At 51.4% G+C, this 19,985-nt stretch overlaps 1 protein-coding gene across 2 annotated transcripts in view; it reads left to right on the forward strand.

Annotated features, from left to right (window-relative positions):
- KIAA1755 (KIAA1755 ortholog) overlaps positions 1-19,985 on the forward strand; it is a 51,232-nt gene that overhangs the window by 25,399 nt on the left and 5,848 nt on the right. For both annotated transcript variants that reach the window (XM_073006687.1, XM_073006685.1), the window contains exons 5-13: positions 4,521-4,644; positions 7,618-7,711; positions 8,607-8,693; positions 10,070-10,186; positions 12,228-12,326; positions 13,259-13,407; positions 16,102-16,240; positions 17,509-17,631; positions 18,403-18,624. In XM_073006687.1, coding sequence (XP_072862788.1) covers positions 4,521-4,644; positions 7,618-7,711; positions 8,607-8,693; positions 10,070-10,186; positions 12,228-12,326; positions 13,259-13,407; positions 16,102-16,240; positions 17,509-17,631; positions 18,403-18,624 — 1,154 coding nt within the window. The remainder of the gene's footprint in view (positions 1-4,520; positions 4,645-7,617; positions 7,712-8,606; positions 8,694-10,069; positions 10,187-12,227; positions 12,327-13,258; positions 13,408-16,101; positions 16,241-17,508; positions 17,632-18,402; positions 18,625-19,985) is intronic.

A 19,985-nucleotide genomic window follows, 5' to 3' on the forward strand; every position in this document is an offset into this window, starting at 1 on the left:
CCTTGATTGCTCTCTTTCTCTTATACCCCACATTCAATTTGTTAACTGTCAACTCTTCCATTAAATTGTATTCAGAATCTGTTGATTTCACCCCACCCAAGTCCAACTCAGCGTGGTCTCTTGCCTGCTATAGTGGTCTCCTCGCTGGTGTCTCTGCGTCCACACTGGCCTCTGTTGGAGTTTCCTTGTAGCGTAAATAGTCACCAGAGCCTGTGCTTCAAGATCTAGATCTGCTCCAAGCCAGCCCCATGAAGCAGGTCTCCCCGTAAAATTCCCGTAAAGATCTGTTCTCAGGAAAGAAACTGATCACGCAGATGTGCATGTCTGCTCCCATGCTGGGGATGGGGTTTTGTTTAATAGGCACTGTATTTGTTTCCCATTGTGGCCATAACAAGTTATTACAAATCAGTGATGTGAAACAACACAAATGTATTATCTGATAGCTCTGTACATTAGAAGCCCAACATGGATCTCGCTGGGCTAAATCCAGATGTCTGCAGGGCTGCATTCTTTCCTGGAGGCTCTAAGGGAGACTCCATTTCCTTGCCTTTTCCAGCTTCTAGAAACCACTACTTTCCTTGGCTTGTGGCCCCTTCCTCCATCCTCAAAGCCAGCAATGTTGCATCTCCCTCACCCTCCATCCATCTTGGCACTTGCTTCTACCAAAGCCAGGAAAAGTTCTCTGCTTTTAAGGATTCCTATGATTAGACTGGATGATCCAGGATAATCTCCCCACCTCAAGGTCCTGCCCTTCATTACATCTGCAATGTCCCTTTTGCCATGTAAGTTAACATATTCAAGGTTCTGGGAATTAGGGCATAGGCATCTTTGGGGCCACAGGCACGAAGCCTTAGGAGAGGGCTTCCCTGTCTTTTCACTGGAAAATCCCTAATGCGGAAGAGAATGAACAGAGCCCCTGGGACTGAGGCCTCACCTTGAGCTCTCAGTTGCTCCATACAGATCTTTGAAATCCTTTTTATCCTTAACATTTCTATACATTTTAAATATCCATAAATACAATACATTCACACTTGTTTTGACATGGAAAATGTTTTTAATTGCTTGCAAATTCAATTACTTACCATTCCTCCCTCCCCAAACTTGGAGTGCCTCTTCTTGCTGCTGGCAGATACAGCACATTTTTCAGCAACTTTGGGCAACCCCAGCTTACCCACCACCCTCATTTTGCAATCCTCATTTTCACCTGAGGCTTATAATATCTGTGAACAGCACAGCTTCAAGCCAAGGTTCTGAGATGCTAATAATGGTTTTCTGGCACCAACTGGTAAGTGAGGATAACATTTGGGGCAAAAGGATCTCCTTGGCCCAGCCGAAGACAAATCAGGTGGAGAACTGCCCCTTGCTGTAATTAACTCAGCTGGCACTGGGTGTGGGGGTGCAGGGCCCTGCTCCAGGCAGTGTGGGGAACCAGACATGTGAACTAATCGCATGACCACTGTGTCCCGGTGTGGAATGTCCTGAGTGTGTGAACCCTTTGCAGATCAAAGTGAGGTCTGGGGACTACCTACATCAGCATGACCTTGGAGCTAGGGAGAGAGGCAGAATCTCAGGCCTGCTGAACTGGCATCTGCATTCTAGCAAGATCCCCAGGCCCATCAGAGTTTGAGAGGTGTTGCTCTAACCCTCCATTCCTTCATGAATCAATCACAGACATTGATTATCCAGCCTTGTGCTTAGCACAGGGATGCAACACTGAGTTTGACCCAGTGCACACCCATAAGGGCTCTCAGTCTTGCAGGATCTCACAAAGGCCTACATTTGCTTTGGGAACCTGGGACTGGGGAAGAGCTTCTAAAGAGGGAAAGCAGTAGGGAGGTCTTCCTGGAGGAGGTGGCATCTTGGCTGGTCTTTGAACGATAAGGGGGATTTCACCAGATGGAGATAGGACAGAAGGGCATACCTGGCAGAAGGAATAGGGTGAACAAAGCTGGGTGGTATCATCTGTCGTTGGTGGCAAGGGGAGACATAGTATATTAGTGTCCCAGGACTGCCATAACATGGGTGGCTTAAGCAACAGAGATTCATTTTCTCATAGATCTGAAGGCTGGAAGTCCAAGATCAAGGTGTTGGCAGGGTTGGTTCCTTCTGTGGCCTCTCTCCTTGGCTTGCAAATGCCTATCTTCTCCCTGTGTCTTCATGGGGTCTTCCCTCTGTGTCCAAATTTCTTCTTATGAGGACACTGGTCATATTCTATTAGGGCCCACAGTAACCTCATTTTAACTGAATTACCTCTTTAAACACCCTGTCTCCAAATACAGTCACATGCTGATGTACTGGGGGTTAAGACTTCCGCATACAAATTTGGAGGGGTGGGGGTCACAGCTTCGCCCCTAACACCTAGTGTATGAAATGAGGGTGGAAGAGTGTGCAGGGCCTGAGACACTTCAGTGCCAGGTCCAGAAGCTTGCAGTTTCTCTTCAAGGCCATAAGGAGCCATAGAAGGTTATAGAGCAGGGGAGTGCAGCACCATCAGAGCTGTAATTGAGTTCCAGGCTTCAGGTTTATAGCAGACAAAAGGCTCACCATCACCCCCAATTCAAGGGGTGAATCAGGCATGGTCTCTACCCTTGCAGAGAGTTTGGGGACCTAGGCCCATGGGGCTTCCTCACCGCAGTTTCTTCATCAGCAAAATGGACCTAGGTACATGATGTAGCATTTCCTGACCCAAGGGATCCAGCAGCTGTGATAGGATTTTGGAGGGACCTGTACTAGCACCTCCGTCTTCACAAGTTGTGCATTTTTTTTTCATGGTTTAATGACTTCACCTTCTTCTTCACTTTTATATTATGAAAAATTTCAAACCTATAGAAGAGTAGACAGAAGAGTATCATGAATACCCATGTACCTATTACCCAGATTTAATAAATCTTAACATTTTGTCATGCTTCATCTATTTTTTTCTGAAGAATTTATAAAAATATTACAAATCTTCATATTCTATCCCCTAAATAGTTCAGCGCATTCCCTAATAATCACAATACCATTAGTACACTTAACAGATTAAAAAAAAAAAAGTTTTTTTGAGGCAAGGTCTCACTCTGTCACCCAGGCTGGAGTGCAGTGGCACAATTATGGTTCTTGCAGCCAACCTCCCCAGCGCAAACGATTCTCTCACCTCAGTCTCCTGCACAGCTGGGACCACAGGCACACACCACCACTCCTGGCTAATTATTTTTTTAATTTTTAGTAAAGACAAGGTCTTGCTACATTGCCCAGGCTGGTCTCAAACTCCTGAGCTCAAGCCATCTCCTACCTTGGTCTCCCAAAGTGCTGGGATTGCAGGCATGAGCCACTGCGCCCAGCCCCCTAAAAAAATGAAAAATAATGTCCTCATAATAATCAATTTCCAGTTCCTATTCAAGTCTCCCCTCTTAGCCCCAATAAAATGTCTTTACTTCTGAAATTTGTAAGTGAATATTAGGAAAAAGATCAAATCCATAATAGCAAGAGGATATAACATTGATATATATGGATACACATTTATATACACACTTTTTTTTATTATTTTAAAAATTATGTCAGATTTTAAGACATATGTGAAAGAATGTTCCAGGTGGTTGGACTCCTGTGAGGCAGCACTTGTGAAGGTGGTTAGGTTTGTCCAAGGCTTCGTGAGCTGTGAAGGGTTTTGCACGTTGCAGAGGGTGGTGCCCACGTGGAGTGGCTGGTGGCCATTGCAGGGCATCCTGGAGTGAGGTGACTGAAGTGCAGGGCTCTGAGTCCAGGCTGCAGGACAGGCGTGGTTTCCCGAAGCCTGGGCCTCTTTCCCCGCTGCTGTACTTCCCCTCCCCTTTCCTCCCATGAGGATGGGCTGTACTGGCTCCCAGAGCCTCAGCCTCATGACCCCTGTAGGGAGAGTGAGGCACACGGCCTAGATTTCTGGAACAGGAAATAGCCTGTCGGGAACCCAGGGTTGAAAGTCTGTAAGCAGAAATCGTGAGCTGGTGGCCACGGGGCTGCACACTCACCACCCCTTAGACTGGAGATGAGAACAGAGACGGTGATCATTGTAACGACCAATGATTGAGCCACTCAGTCATTCACTGAGCTCTTGCTGTGTGTTAAGTGCTTGTCAGGAGCTGTCTGATTTCATCCTCGAAATAACCTAATAAGCTCAGCAGATTATTCCCCCTGTTTAGCTGATGAGGAAACTGAAGCTCAGAGGTGTACTGACTTGCCCACAGACACACAGTGAGTCAGTGCAGAGACTTGACCGCTTTCTGTGTGACCGCAGAGATCACACCATGAGCTTTGGCTGCCCGCGTACTCTACGCAGAGGGAGTGCACAGAGGAGATTCAGGGAAGCCTTTTCTCACAAAGTTACATTTGAGATGGGTCTCGAAGGATGAGTAGAAGTCAGAGTTCACAGAAGGAGAAGGAGAGAAAGGGTGTTCCAGGCAAAGGAACCGTTATGGCCAAAGTTGTGAAGGCCACAGGAGAGGTTCCCTAGAGGGCCCCACCAAAGTTCTCACTGCTCACGCGTGCCCTCTGTCCTCCAGGTGGCCGGGACAGGGCTGGGCGGCCCCTGCTTCTGGTGTCAACTACAGAGGGTGCCTGGGAGGCGCCGTGGTGCACAGCTTCAGAGGTCACCAAGCTACTCTCCTACCTGTGCACCATCCCCAGGTAAGGGTCTGGGCCACCCTGACTGCTCCATCCCCACCTCAACCTTCTGGGCCCAGAGTCCTGGACCAGACACTGAGTGGAGAGGCACCATAGCCTTCCATCCAGTCGTCTGTTCACAGAGCCAGTCCCCAGACAGATGGGGGAAAGCAAAACAGCCTCAGTCCCTGCCATTAGGGGGTTGGCAGGCTGGTGGGAGAGACGGACAGAGTGCGAGAAACAAACCATGGCCAAGAAACTTTCAGGAGTGTCATTGTGATGAAGAGAAGAGCGATGTTTGTAGATCAGTGGTTTTCGATTTTTTTTTTTTTTTTTTGAGACAGAGTTTCACTCTTGTTGCCCAGGCTGGAGTGTAATGGCACAATCTCAGCTCACTGCAACCTCCACCTTCCAAGTTCAAGCGATTCTCCTATCTCAGCCTACCGAGTCACTGGGATTACAGGCATGCGCCACCACACCCAGCTAATTTTGTATTTTTAGTAGAGATGGGGTTTCTCCATGTTGGTCAGGCTGGTCTCGAACTCCCGACCTCAGGTGATCCACCTGCCTTGGTCTCCCAAAGTGCTGGGATTACAGGCGTGACCCACTGCGCCCGGCCGGTTTTCAAACAGGAGGGTGCATTAGAATCACCTGGTGGGCTGTTAAAACAGATTGCAGGGGCCCATCCCCCAGATTTTCTGATTCAGTTGATGAAGGTGGGTGGGACCTGAAAATCTGCATTTGTAACAAATATCCTGGCGATAACAGATGCTGGGTCTGGGACCACACTTTGAGAACCACTGTTGTAGAGTGAGAAGAATAGGGAATATTAATTTCAATTGGGAAATCGGGGAAGTCTTCCCTGAGGAGGTGATAATTGAACTGTCATCTGAATTATAAATATTTGAATAAACAAAGGAAAGGGGTGAATGAGTAAATGAATAAATGAGAGAGTGAAAGAGTGAGTGAATGAGTGAGTGAATGAATGAGTGAATGAGTGAGTGAGTGAATGATGAGTGGACTCAGGCTGATTTCTAATGCTCCTCCTAACACTCCTACCCCCACCACCATTCAGACTTAATGGACTGGCTGGGGAAGAGGCACCCTCCTTTCCTCCGGGACCCAGCCCCTAGCCAGGGCAGTCTTAGAGGGGACGCTGCTCAGTACTGGCTAATAAGCTCCAACTCAATCTAGAGGTCTGCTGCTGGGGGTAAGGGGTGGAAGGTGATGGAACCCTCTGGAACTTTCTTCATGCATCCCACCCCACTGGAGCCATCACTGCCACCTGCTGGTCACTGACATTTTTTTTCTTCTTTTCCAAGGTGGAGTGGCTTTTCTGGACTGATTGGGAGATGGGACCCCCTTTTCTGTGGTGGAAAGTGACTAGCGTGGTAGACAGAGCTCTGGGATCGCATCCACTGGCTATGCAACCATAGGGAAATAACCTCCCCTCCCCAAGGCTCGCCTGAATAAAGGGCATGACCAAGAGGGCTCTAAGGACCAAGCTGGGCACAAGTGGCAGGGATGGGGGGTGTGGACGATGTAAACTGTGGAGTGCAGTGCACACCAGGTGCTTGTGTGCTGGGCTGGTTTTCTCCACCTGTGCTCTGAATGAACCTTGGCTGGGTCCCTGCTCTGGGCTTGGCTTCATGCTACCTGGTGCTAGGGACAGAGGCTCCTTACACTGGGCCCTGACTTTTAAGGGCCTCCAGGCTGGTAGCAGAGACAAGTCTGGAAACAAATCACTGTCCAGCATGGGCATCGCCAGAGGGAGGCAAGGACATAAAGCCAGAGACTTGAAATCACCTCCCAGAGCCTCCTGTCACTATCTGTCACTGGCCCTTTCTGTGCTCAGTTTCCCCTTCTAGGATAATCATAGCAAATATTTACATCCCGTTTACTTGCTCTGTGCAGTCACTGAGTGCTTTACACAAATGAATTCGTCAGTCCTCACCACAGCCCATAAGGCCAGTACTATCATTATTAAATTGACTCAGGGAGATGAAATCACTTGCCCGATCACAAGGTACTAATGGCAGCGCCACAGCTCTACCCTCCCACTGGGCCATCTCAGGTTTTGCCTGTGCACTGAGTGGTTGGAAGGCTTGAAGGCAGTTGGGAGCTATTTTTCAGTCCTGCCTGATCATCAGACTAGCCAAGGGTGCTTGGAACCACACAGATTCCCTGGCCACCCTTTACCCACTGGCCAGATGGCTAGAGGGGTGGGGATGGGGGAGGAGAGGGGTGAGGAATCTGTATTTTAACAAGTCTTGAAAATTGGGCCAGTTTGGAAAATCCTAAGATAGTCACTGAAAAGTGGCCCACTGTAAGCTCAGTGCAATGTGGCTGAACCAGGGAGAGTGTTTTGGCTGTAATTAACAGAAATTCCCATTTAAAATGTTTTATCTGTTAAGGAAATGTATCATTCTATGTCTCTGCCTCATATCTCTTTGTAAGAACTTTTCAAAGGAGAGAATGTCTTTCCCAGAAGCCCCTTTCCCCAGAAAACTTCCCCTCACATCTCATTGGCCAGAAATGTCACATGACCCTCCCCCATCTAAATCAATCACTGGCCAGAGGAATTAGGTCAGTACTGTTGGCCTCAACCAATCAGAAGCCAGGCTCTGGGGAAACATGGCTTTTTGGAAGGAGTTGGATTATTGAACAAAATAAGGATTCTGCCTACACAAAAAAGTGGGTGAGTCCCAAGTGACTCACCTACTGTACCTGGGTTAGTTGCTAGAGTTAGGAATAGTAGGGCTATAAACGAGGGCTGTATGAGGTATTGCAGGAGCACCAAAAAGGAAGCAAAGGGCTCTGCCTGGAGAAGAACCATGGAGGACTTCCTGGAAGGGGCATTAGAACCTGGTCTTACAGGATGAAGAGTTCATCAGTAAATCAAGGTTTCTAGCAGCCAGGTTCCCGTACCTTCCACTAGGTTCTGCCCCCTGTCCAAGGCCATCCAGCAAGACCGTCCATTCTGTTTACCACCCACAGGCCTGAAGATAAAGCCAAGGGGCTGGTGGTCCTGATCGATGCCAGGAAACAGCCCCCCCAGCCTGGTCTGGTCAGTGCCCTGCAGGCCACCCAGGTGAGTGGGAGGTGGAGAGCCTTAGCCTAGTAAGTCCTGGAAGCCTCCAGGGGCCTCCTGACATTCACAGAGCCCAGGAGTGCTTAGGGCTGGGACCAGGACTCTCAAGCAGGGACTTTTACCGCAGACAACAGAAAACGCAGCCCTAACAAGTTTGAAGCTCATTGGTTCATGTCACTGGACAGTCCAGGAGCCAAGTCCAGTTTCAAGTATGGCTCGATCCAAGGGCTCAGCTATTGTGACTAGAATCTGGTTCCTCTCTCTCCATTTCTGACCCTGTTCTCTTTGGAGGATGCCAAGCCACCCCGCTTGGCACCCTGTGCCCCTTGGTGGCCGGATGGCTCCCAGAAGCTCTGACTTTACATGGTCTCTAATTTAAATCCACTAGGAAAGAGTAACAGATTATTTTCCCAGAGGTCTTAGCAAACATTTATTTGTGTCTCAGTTATAGTGGGTTCAGGGGTCCCTCCACACCCAACCCTGTGGCCTGGGGGTGAATGCTACACACTGATTGGCTTAGACTTATATCACATAAAGCTCATGAGCTGAGAAGGGAGAAGAGATTCCTATCCAGCCATTATGGGCAGCAGAGTCAATGGAGGTTCTGCATCTGCTTACCTTATGGTCTGACCTCCTTCGCTTTGTAGATGGAGGCCCAGAGGGGCAGGTCATCTAGAAAGGTTTGCAATGCAGCTTGAACCTGCTGCTCTCATGACTTCCAACCAATGATTCACAGTCCAAACATATCACACAAAGATCCCAGCCATGGGGGGGCCCCATCCTGTCCTTGTGGCCCATTTGCCTGCATCTTACAGGGGATGAAGGAGGAAATCAAAGTGTGTGAGGCTTCATGAAGGCTTGGGCAGAGAACCTCTGCGGTGGTTGTCTTTGACAGGCTCAGGTCCCAGCCTCCATCCGAGCTATTCTCTTCCTGGGGGAGAAGGAGTCGGCTCTCCAGCTGCAGACATTACCTGACATCCAGGTGAGGGGGACTCAGGGTCGGTGGTTGAGGAGGGGAGCTGTTGGGCTTTAGCTGAGCTGGGGTTAAGGGGAGGGAGAACTGCAGAATTCATGAGCTAGAAGAGACCTTGAAATATTCTAGTGTAGGGCAATAAATACGAGGCCTGAGCGCTACCACTCCCCAGTATAGCTCTGTGGCAGGCATCGTCAAATCAGTCACAGAATGATTTCTCTCTGGCTATCCTAGCAACTCCTGGTGGGTGCTGCCACATGATCGAGAATTGCACATGGCATGTAACCTATTTGAAAAGCTTCATCTGGTCCATCCCTCCTCCCTTTCTTTTCAGAGAGGGAAACTGAAGCCTAAGGCCACACAGCAAGCTAGACGCAGAGCTGGAGTCACCTGACTCCAGTGCCTTTTTCACACTGCGGTCAGACCTGCTCTTCCTGTATTTCTCGCCCTAATTAATACAAATGTGGAGCTGAAGTGGGACTTTGCAGGAAAGAGCCCTGCAGCTCCCTTTAATTAGTGCCATACACCACAATAATGAGTATGGGCAGTCAGTCCTCTGTCCTGCTTCGGGATGTGATTTTCAAACTCTCCTTCCTTCTGGTGAGTGACGAGGCACATTGTGGGTTGAGATGTGCTTTTCCAACTTTAATGTGCTTGCTGATCTCTTGGGGAAATACATTAACGTGCAGGTTCTGATTGAGTAGTTCTGGATGGGTCCTGGGACTCTGAATTTCCAACATGCCCTAGGTGATGCTGGTGCTGCTGGCCCATGGACCACACTTTGAGTAGCAGGAATATCAGGTGGGTCCAAAAAAACCACAGAATCCACCGAATCCCGAGCCTAGGTACTGGAGCTATTCCCAACATAAACCTCAAATTTCTCTGCCTGGGAGAAGCAGTCACCTAGTTCTTATTCCATCTCTTAGGGGACACTGTTGGGATTTAGTGACTTTTCTCACCAGCCCCAAGAAAGAAACAGCTCTTGGTGGCTCCTCAGGGAACTGTGCAAGGATTACAAAGAAGTTTCATCACAAGGGCCAGCTTCATTCTGTTCGTGTGATTGCCCGGAGAGCTGTACTGGGAAGGAGCCAAGCTCAGAGGGAGCGAGTGCTATGATTGATTAATGATGTCTGCCTTGGGCACAGGCTGGGAGAGTGGCAGTATGAGTGCTGTTTATTTGCCATTCCTTAACTAGGGTCTGGTTCTGAATTTTGATTTGTAAGAGTTTCCAGAGAATATTGGTTGCCCACAAAGCAACTTTTAAAGCTGGAGTCAGCCTTACTTCTGGGAGGTGAACTGGTGCTGGGGCAGGGATCTGGGCAGGACCTTCTAAAATGACTGTCCTCACATTGAGTCCCTGGTTCTCCTGATTCTTTGGTCTGCAGGTGGAGGTGCTGACCTCACTGAAGGCCCTCAGCCACCATGTGGACCCCAGCCAGCTGCCTGCAGCCCTGGAAGGCCGCTTCCCCTACTGCCACACCGAGTGGGTGCAATTCTTCCAGGTGTTTACCATCACAGCCTTTAGTCCCTGACCTCCACTCCTTCCCCTCCTCTCTTCACTCTTCTGCCTCATGGATCCATCAACCCCGCTATGCTAAAAAATGAACAGTCACTCAACAAATGTTTACAATGAAGGTACAGAGTAGAATGATTAAGAGCTCAGGCTCTGGGGCCAGGCTGCGTGCGTTGCAATCCCAGCTCTGCTGTGTGATTTTGGATAAGTTACTTACCTTCTCTGAGCCTTGGTTTCTGCATCAGCTAAATAGGGGATAATAACAGTACCTCCTCATGGGGTTTTTGTGAAGATTAATTTAGTTAATGTGGGCAAAGAGCTTAGAAGAATGTCTGGCACATAAGAGCTATGTCTATGTTAACTGAAAATAAATTTACAGGGCTGGGCGCTGTGGTTCACACCTGTAATCCCAGCACGTTGAGAGGCCGAGGTGGGTGGATCACATGAGGTCAGGAGTTTGAGACCAGCCTGGCCAACATGGTAAAACCTCATATCTACTAAAAATACAAGAAAGAAAAAGTTAGCCATGCATGGTGGTATGCACCTGTAGTCCCAGCTACTCGGGAGGCTGAGGCATGAGAATCACTTGAACCCAGGAGGCGGAGATTGCAGTGAGCCAAGATCACACCACTGCACTCCAGCCTAGGTGGCAGAGTGAGACTCTGTCTCAAAAATAATCATAAAATAAAATAAAATAAATTTGTAGGCACTTGCTTTGTGGACCCACACAACTCAGGAAGCTCAGGATCTGGTTCCCTCCAATCAGAGGGAGGAAATAAGGCAGCCGCCAGTGCTGGGCTCCTTTCCTGTGTAATCACAGTCCCTCCTCCCCACAACCCCAAGAGGGGGCATTTCATACCCAATGTAGTACATGAGGACACATAGGGCGAGGGTGCCTTTCAGTGGGCTTAAACCACACCGAAACCCGTGCCCATCAATGACCCTGGCTTCTCTTAGACCAGGGTTGTTCAACCTTAACCTATTCACATTTGGGGTCGAGCAATTCTGTTTTGTGCATTGCGACATGCTAGGCACCAGCCCCGGCTCTACCCACTGTTCGCACCCCACAAATTATGACAATTAAAGAATGTCTCCTCACATTGCCGAATGTCCCCGGGGGGCAAAGTCACCCCTCATTGAGAACCACTGGTCTATACTAACAGTCTAACATGGTGGCTTATTTACTTTTTGCCCAGGTGATTTTTTAAAAAATTGTGTGTTTTTGAATAGGCAGTAAGTATATTCACATTTCAAATGGTACAAAAAGATACCTACTGAACAATTCCCTTTTCTGCTTGTCCCCCAGGGTCCTAGCTTCCCTTTCCAGAGGCCTCCAATGAATCCACTGGGTTTTGGACTGTATTTTAGCTTTAAACCCTTTACTTTACATGAAATGTTACCTATAGACCCACTACATAGATCTGAGAATGACGATAAACACAGTACGGGCTGGGCTCTGTTCTAAGTGCCTTGCAAATATTAATGGGTTTAATCCTGACACAACCCTATAAGGCAGGAACTACTATGGTCTCCATTTTAAAGAGGAGGAGGCAGAGACACAGAGAGGTTAAGTAACTTGCCCCCCAAGGCCTCACAGCTTGTAAGTGATGGAGCTGGGCTGAAGTGGGACTCAGCCAAGAATGTTCCCCTAACTCTGCCCTCTTCCTCCCCTTACCAACCGTGGTATCCCCACCGGCCTGGGAGTCGCTCAGGCCTGTCTCCTTTCTTCTCCCTCACTCACATTCAACACCAGTGGTTCTCCAAGTGTGGTCCCCCAGGCCAGCAGCATGAGCAATGCCTGGGAACCCATTAGAAATGCACTTTCTACCATGCCTCGCCCCAGAGGAACTGAAGCAGACACTCAGGAGCAGAGCCCAGAGCCTGTGTTTTAACCAGCTCTCTGGTGCTTCTGATGCACCTGGAGTTGGAGAGCCACTGCTTCCCACCACCCCTGTGCGCTCCTGGGATGGAAGAGGCATCCTCTGGGTTGGCCTGGACTGACACCCACCCTCTGGTCCTCTGTCCTGCAGAAGCTGGACCCTTTCCTTGCTGACCTCCAGCAGGCCTCTTCCCTGCTACGAGCTTCCATCGAGGAATTCGAGAAGGCCGACCCCCCTGGCGGGATGCAGGTGAGCCTGGAGCACGGTGGGTAGGGAAGCCACACTACATCCCAGACTCCAGGGACCAAGGACTTTGAGAAGGGGGCAGCCTGGGGAAAAGGGGGAGGACATTATCATCCCTGTTTTTCATCATTCACTTGACTCATATTTGAGGGGCACCCACTTTGTACCCTGCACTGGAGACCAGCCTGGGGCGAACTGACTTGTCCCTGCCCTCTCGGGGTTCATGGTGCTGCGGCAGAAGTGGTAGTTTAAAAAGCAAACACATAAATGGGTATGTCATTCCAAATTGTGTCAAGTCCTGTGGAAGTAAGATTGGGAGTAATGAGGGAGGAGGGTCTCTCGGAAGAGCTGGAGTTTAAGTTGAGGCTTGAAGTTTGAGAAGGAGCCTGCCTTTGTTGGGGGCTGTGCGCCAGGCAGGGGGCAAACACTTGCAAAGGCCCTGAGGTGGGATTATACCTGGGGTGTTCAGGAGTAGCAAGGAGGCCAATGTGCAGCAGAATGAGTGGGAGAGAAGCACGAGTGGAGCTTCTAGATGCAGCGGGAGCTGGACCAAGGAAGAGTTGGTCTGGGATTCAATTTGAAGCCTGCAGGGAAGCCACTGGAGAGTTTTAAACCAGGGGTTATCAGATTTGCGGAGATCCGTTCAACTGCCATATGGAGAATAGACTGTAGGGGGAGCCAGAGGGCAGCAGGGAGATCAGTGAAGAGGCTGGAATGGGTGTCCCAGCAAGAGATGCTGGAGGGTGGACCAGAGAGGTTGCCATGGTGATGAGAGGGGGCATGGCTACAGGGGATGTTTTAGAGACAGAAACGACAGACTTTCTGGAGGACCTTGAATGCCAAACTGGGAGTTGGACTTGATCTGGGTGTGGGGAGCCTTGGAAGGTTGCAAAGGGAGAGTGGGGATGGGGCCTCAGGGCACCTCTCTACGCTGGCAGGAGGCCACCAGTTGCCTGAGCAAGTCCAAGGAGCTGATGGAGGCTGTGCTGAGGGACCCGGGCCTACTGGGCCTCCAGCGGGAAGGTGGAGCCACCCTGGCCAGGCTGCAGCGTGATGCCAGCAGGCTGGACTTCAGCCCTGATGTCAGGTACAGACAGACGTCCAGGCCTTTCCTCCTCCACCCCATCCTGTTTCTGGCCCAGGAGCTTGGAGTTGGGACCACACCACTTAGGGGTCACATAGCCAAGCCCTGAGGGTGCCCAGCTTTGCAGTCGTTGCAGGGCCTGTATCCCAGGCTGAGGCCTGGTCACAGAAACCCATCCTCAGCCCTGGCAATTTCCTCACCCCTTCTCTGCTTCCCCTCCTTCAGCCCCAGCCATCTCGAGCCTGGGATGGGCATCGGAGGATGTCGCCTACCCATTTCTGGTCACCCTTTTGGACAAAGCACTTTCTCCGACCCACACACCAGGTTGAGCCCCTGCAAGAGCCTGTCTCATTTATTTCTGGCAAGAACCCTGTGAGGTGCACATTGTCCATTTGGCTGATGGATAACTGAGGCTCAGCGAAGGGAAACAGCTGCTAGGCAGCAGCTGGTCGGGGATTTGAAGCCAGGCCTTCTGGGCATTTAACCCCTACCCGGCCCTGCCTTTCCCAGTAGGCTGCTCAAACACACTTGTGAGCAGAGCCACAGGGGTCTCAGAGCCAGAAGAAATTACAGGCATTCCTGGAAAGTTCCAGCTTTCTTAAATTTAGGGGGTGGGGGAAAGTCAGTCATTACATTGGTCAGTAATTGCAAATATTTTCACCCTCTTAGAACACAGTTACTTATATTCAAAGTCAAGGGCTGGTATGCATGAGTTTTTAAGAACATTTTATTTACGGAACCAAGACCTAAATAGCACTTTGTATGTGTCCAGCATTTTTCTCAGGGCTTTACAAATACCAACTCATTTCATTCACTCCTGAGGTAGCTGTAAGTATCATCCCTATTTTACAGTGGAAGAACCTGAGGCTCAGAGAGGGTAAGTGATTAGTCCAGGGTTACACAGCTGGGATGTGGTGGGGCCCGGATTTGAATCCAGGCAGTCTGGCCCCAGAATCTTAACAAACCACCCAGAGCTGCACTAGACTTGAGAGCAGGCTCACACAGATGGACGCACAGGCAGCATTGGGTGTGGGGTCATCTCCCTGCCCCTCAGTGCCTGGTGGGGGCTGGCACTGCCTTTCTCAGCCTGTTCCACCTTCACCTGCCTGCCGGGCCCAGGCTCCTCCTGTCCACCCAAGGACTCACAGACCCACAGCTACCAGAAGCTCCAGCAGGGGGCACTGTGGTCCCACATGAGCCGCTGCGGGCGTTTGTTCTGCAGCGGGTCCCTGCAGCCCCAGGCTGTCCGTGTCCCTCCGTCCCTCCCTCTCCAGGCAGGCAGATATTTTCTATCCCACTCACGCACCCTGGGCCCACACCTCTTCCCCGCAAGGGTGGCAACCCGTGGGGAGCTGCAGTCAGATGGGGAGGCCGAGGTAGAGCAAGGCACCCTTCAGGAAGTTAAAAGCTTTTCTTCCACCTTCTCTCTTCCATTTTCCCTCTGAAAGCAGAGCCTCTGAAGGCAGAGGAGGGCAGAGCAGGGTTTGAAATTCCTGCCTTCACGCAAGTATCACTATGCCTGAAATCCCATCCACACTTCTTCCTTAGTGTTTTGTGGCTTTCAGCATTTTAAAAAATTATGTGCAGAAACAGCCCTGGGTGGAGTTGCAACTCAGGCTGCCATCTGCAAGTCATTTCCCCTCCCTTGACCTCAGTTTTCCCATCTGTGAAATGGAAGCAGGGCCGGCAGGCGTGTTGCAGCTACTTCCCACCATTGCTATAGAAATAGCTCGAACCTGACAAACATCGTGCGCCGGGCACAGTGTTAAGTGTTTTGCACGCTGAGCACTGGTTCTTTGCCCTGGCTGCCGCGGAACCGCCTGAGGTGCTTTAGAAAGCATCAGTGTCCCAGCTGGGTGCGGTGGCTCATGCCTGTAATCCCAGCACTTTTGGAGGCCGAGGCAGACACATCACCTGAAGTCAGGAGTTCAAGACCAGCCTGGCCAACATGTGAAACCCCATCTCTACTAAAAATACAAAAATTAGCTGGGCGTGGTGGCGCGTGCCTGTAATCCCAACTACCCGGGAGGCTGAGGCAGGAGAATCGCTGGAACCCAGGAGGCAGAGGCTGCAGTGAGCAGAGATCACGCCACTGCACTCTAGCCTGGGCGACCAGCCTGGGCGACAGAGCGAGACTCCATCTCAAAAATAAAAGGGAAGAAAAAGAAAACATCAGTGTGTTTGCTGCACTCAGTCTGCTGACTTTGTTGGCCTGGGGCGGGGCACTAAGATTTGTTAAAGCTCCCAGGGCAGGTTATAATGTATAGCTGGAGGTGAGGGCCAGGCGCTAGATCATTTAATCCTTACAACCATGCTATGAAATGGGTTCTGTGATTATCTCCACCTCACAGAAGAAAAAGCAGAGACAGAGGGAGGTTGAGACATTTGCACAGAGCCTCCTACTAGAAGGTAGCAGAGCTGGGCTTTGAACCCAGATCTGTCCGGCCAGCTTCATACCCTTCTAGGGAAGGGGGAGGGTCATTTCACCTCCTACTGTGTTCTCTTGTCCTCCCAGTCCCATGGAAGACCAAGGCTGAGGCCCAGAAAGGTGTAGGGACCTGCCCACAGTGACACAGCAAGTTAGCTGGAAACCCAGGCTGGGGCCACAGAGGTGGAGGGACAGGCCTATGTGGGGCAGAAGTACAGCAGGGTGAAGAGGGCAACACAGGCCTTTTCTCACCTCCGCCCACCTCCCAGGAGCCATCTGGCTGCAGCCACTGCCTTGTACAGCCTTGTGGACGAGCAGCTTCATGTTCTGGTCACCGCATCCAACAGCCTCCTGGGGAAGCTGGAGCTCCGTGTCCGCCTGGGCCGCCTGGAAGCTGCCATTCACCAGGTGAAAGGGGAGTCTGGCTTGGGGTGTGGGGGTTCTGCCTGGCCACATTCCACAGGAAAGCCCAGACTCTGGGCCCGGCCCTAGCCAGGTGCTTTATTCTGGAGAAAGGACACCAGGCTGGCAGTCCTTCAAAGGCCAGGCAGGCATCCTTGGGGCATAGCACATAACATGGTGCTCAATAAGTGCTCAGTGAGTGAGAACATGGACCCAAGAGCTGCATTTATTGAGCACCAACTCTGTGCCAAGCCCTGGGCCAAAGCCGTTGTGAACATCATTGCTTTCCAAACTCATCTTGGGGAAGGTGCTAGGATTTCACCCACTGCACAGACAAGGAAACTGAGGCTGGGAGACATTATGTCGACTGCGTGTGGTTGCATATCTTGGAGTCTGATTCTGGAACCTGCACCTGGTGTGGCTTCATCTGACTGCTGGTGCTGAGAACCAACACATTCCTTTCTGCCTGGAGCTGCGGGGCACGGCGTGCTCCTGCATCAGACAGCGCTGGTCCGTTCCCGGCTCCAGCGCTTACTCATGGTGTGGTCCCGGACAAGATATTTAACTCTTCAGTGCTTCAGTATCTTCATTTGTTGAATGGGGGGTGATATTAGTACCTGCTACGTTGGATCTGTGAGGATAAAGTGAGTGAACAGGCTCTTTAAGATGCCCCAGAATAAGAAAGGAACTTCCACTCAGGGGGTTGAGAGCCATTATATACCCGCTGTCCCTCATTGAATCTTCATGTCTACCCCGTTTTACCACTGAGTAAACTGAGGCCCAGAAAGGGGGAGTGGCTTACCATGTTCACACAGTGAGTTCCCAGCAGGCCCAGAGACTTTCCTCTGCAGCCTGCAGCTTCTTCTCCAGCACTGTTTGCATGTGCACACGTGTGCACACGCACACACACACGAACAGGAAGCTCATCACCCCTGAGGCCACCCCTTTTATGATCCAGCGTCACTGAGTGGTTAGAGTAGCCTGAAGTTCACCACCCTGTGACTTCATTCAGATAACAGTGTGCACCGAGGGCGTTGGCCAGGCCAGATGCCCTCTGGGGTCCCACTTTGAAGAACATGACCTTGCACTCCCCCTCCGCAAGTCATTTCTTCCCATGCCTAGAACTGGGAGAGTGTCAGTCCAAGCCAGGGGTCACAGGCCTAGCCACTGAATGAGTGAGGACAGAAGACCTCGGCCTCCAAGGAAGTGGGGAAACTGGACAAGGGAGGTCGCCTAGCAGCCCCTCATGTCCAAATCTGCCTCTCCTGCCCCAGGTCAGCGACTGGATGGAGCAGGAAGGAAGTCGGTGGCTGCAAACGCTGACTCCCAAGGACGGAAGTTTGGAGACAGTGGAGAAAGCCCACGCAGAGTTTGAGAACTTCTTCCTCCAGGCTGCAGTGCGTTCCAGACAACAGCGGAGCAGGACTGGAGCAGATGGAGAGGGCATTAGAGGGGGTGGCACTGCCAGGGCAAAGCTGTGGAGGGGGGAAAGAGCAAGGAAACTTCCAGAGACAGTGAGGGAACCAGCTTGGATTGCAGAGTTCAGCCGAGATGTTATCTCCCTCAGGGGTTCTTACCACACGGCCAAGCCCAAAGAATATGCCGAATCCCCCAGAGGGTTTCTTAAAATGCCGTTTCCAGGGCCTCACCCTAGACCTGATAACTCAGCCTCACAGAGCCAGGGGTTGGGGGGCAGGGATGCTGCATCAACATGATGCGATGTGACAAGGCTCCGGACCACAGGGTGATTCAGCCCCGTATCAGCGCTCAGGAATTCTCAGGCCAGTGAGGAGCGAGGGCGGGGGTGGGGACAAACAGGGAAACGTGCACAGAAAGGGAGAATGTGGGGACTCAGAGCAGGAGCCTTTGGAGTCAGAGAAGTTTTCCAGAAGGGACATCTAAGCAGAGCCCGGCTAGGCAAAGTGAACTGCCATGGCGAGGACCTGGAGACTTCCAGAAGCATGATAACTGCTCTTTATTGTTCACCCCTCACCAGGAGCTAAGCCCTGTAAGGTGGGTGCCATTAGGGTCCCCATTCTACAGATGAGGAAACCGAAGCTCAGGAAGTCTCCTGGCTTGGCAGCAGGGCAGCTGGAGGTTGTTGACCTTTGAGGGAGGCCGCAGCCAAGGCGGGAGCTGAGTGAGCACCCCCTCCTCTCCCCTCTCAGGCCCAGTACCGCCGAGGCCTGGAGCTGTCCAAGCAGGCCGCTCAGCTGGGAGCTGCAGCCGGAGGGGCTGGGGAGGCAGAAGGAGCAGAGTTCCCAGAGCTGGCAGCCTTTGCCTCTACCCAGCGGGCCTTCCAGGCTAAGCTGACCCACTTTTACATGGCGGCCGAGCGGCAACGCACGGACCTCGAGACCCTGCTCCACCTGCACCGCTTCTGCAAGAGGGTGAGCCCCGCGGCCCACCTGTACGGATTCCCCGGATCCCCTGGCTGGGGGTATGGTGGGGACAGGGATACCTAGATACAGCCCCATGGCCCACCTCCATAGACAGCCCCCCATCCCCTGGATACCTAGACACAGCCCCCCGCCCACTTGCACAGACACCACCCCCATCCCCTGGCTGGGGGCACAGCGGGGACAGGGATACCTAGACACAGCCCGAGGCTCTTTGTGATTCGCTCCCAAGTCTTATAACAGGAAAAAAACAGTGGGAAGGAGAAGAGCTGAGATTTGAACATAGATGTGTCCGTGGTGCCCCGTGACATGCCTTATATGCTTCCCCAAAGAGAGAAGAAATGATGACAGAGTCCCTTCTCCAAGCAGGCTTGACGACGATGAGGATGATGGGTTGTTGGGAGGGTAGTGCACATTTGTGAGTGTGTACACCACACCAGACCCTCCTGTGGGCTTCACACACCTTACCTGACTTTATTTTCACCATACCTCTTTGATGACAGGGCACCAATGTTGTTCCCACTTTACAGATGAGAAAACTGCCCAAAGAGGGCAGTGGTGAAGGAGGATTTGATTTAAGAGCTGCCACCCATCCTAAATTCATGTAGCCAAATCTCTCTTTTAAAAAAAAAAAATTTATGGGAAAACTGAGGTCTGTGGGGACAAAGGAGCAGGCTGGGAGAGTGTGGTCCAGCTGGGACAGGGGCCCCCATGGCTGGCCCAGGCCCAGTGCGCTCAGCTACCCCTTGCACTTGCTACCAAGGCCAGAGTATGAGAAAGACCTGCCCCAGCCTCCCAGCTGTCAGGCCGGCCCAGCGTGCAGGCCACAGCGATCACAGGCTGCTTCAGAGGGCAGCAGGAAGGGCCCTGGTCAACTCACACCCGGGGCCCTGGGAGGACAGGGCACTCTCTGTCTCCTTGAGACAGCAGGCAAGGGAGGCAGGTGTCGGCAGTGGCAGCAAAGGGCTCCCCCAGTTCCAGCTGTGTGCAGTTAAGAGCACGATACAGGCAGAATCCTAGCCTTGGAGTCCGGGGCTTCATGTCCTTGAGTGAGTTCTGTGACCTCAACCACCGTCTTCACTGCTCTAGGCCTCAGCTCTTTGCTAAGACCATAGTTAATGGTTGTGTGGTTCTTATGATGAGCAAGGCCCTGTTCTAGTCATTTCACATATTGTTTTATTGTCGCCCCAATCCTATGAGGCAGGTACTACTATTATGCCCGTTTCCACATAAGGAAAGAGACAGGTCAGATAACTCACCCAGGGTCACACAGCTAACCGAGTGGGCAGAGATTCAAGCCCAGACCATCTGGCTCTACTGCCAGCCTTACCAGGTAGTGACAGATTTCAATG

Source organism: Chlorocebus sabaeus, chromosome 2, assembly GCF_047675955.1.
Source record: "Chlorocebus sabaeus isolate Y175 chromosome 2, mChlSab1.0.hap1, whole genome shotgun sequence".
NCBI classification, from domain to species: domain Eukaryota; kingdom Metazoa; phylum Chordata; class Mammalia; order Primates; family Cercopithecidae; genus Chlorocebus; species Chlorocebus sabaeus.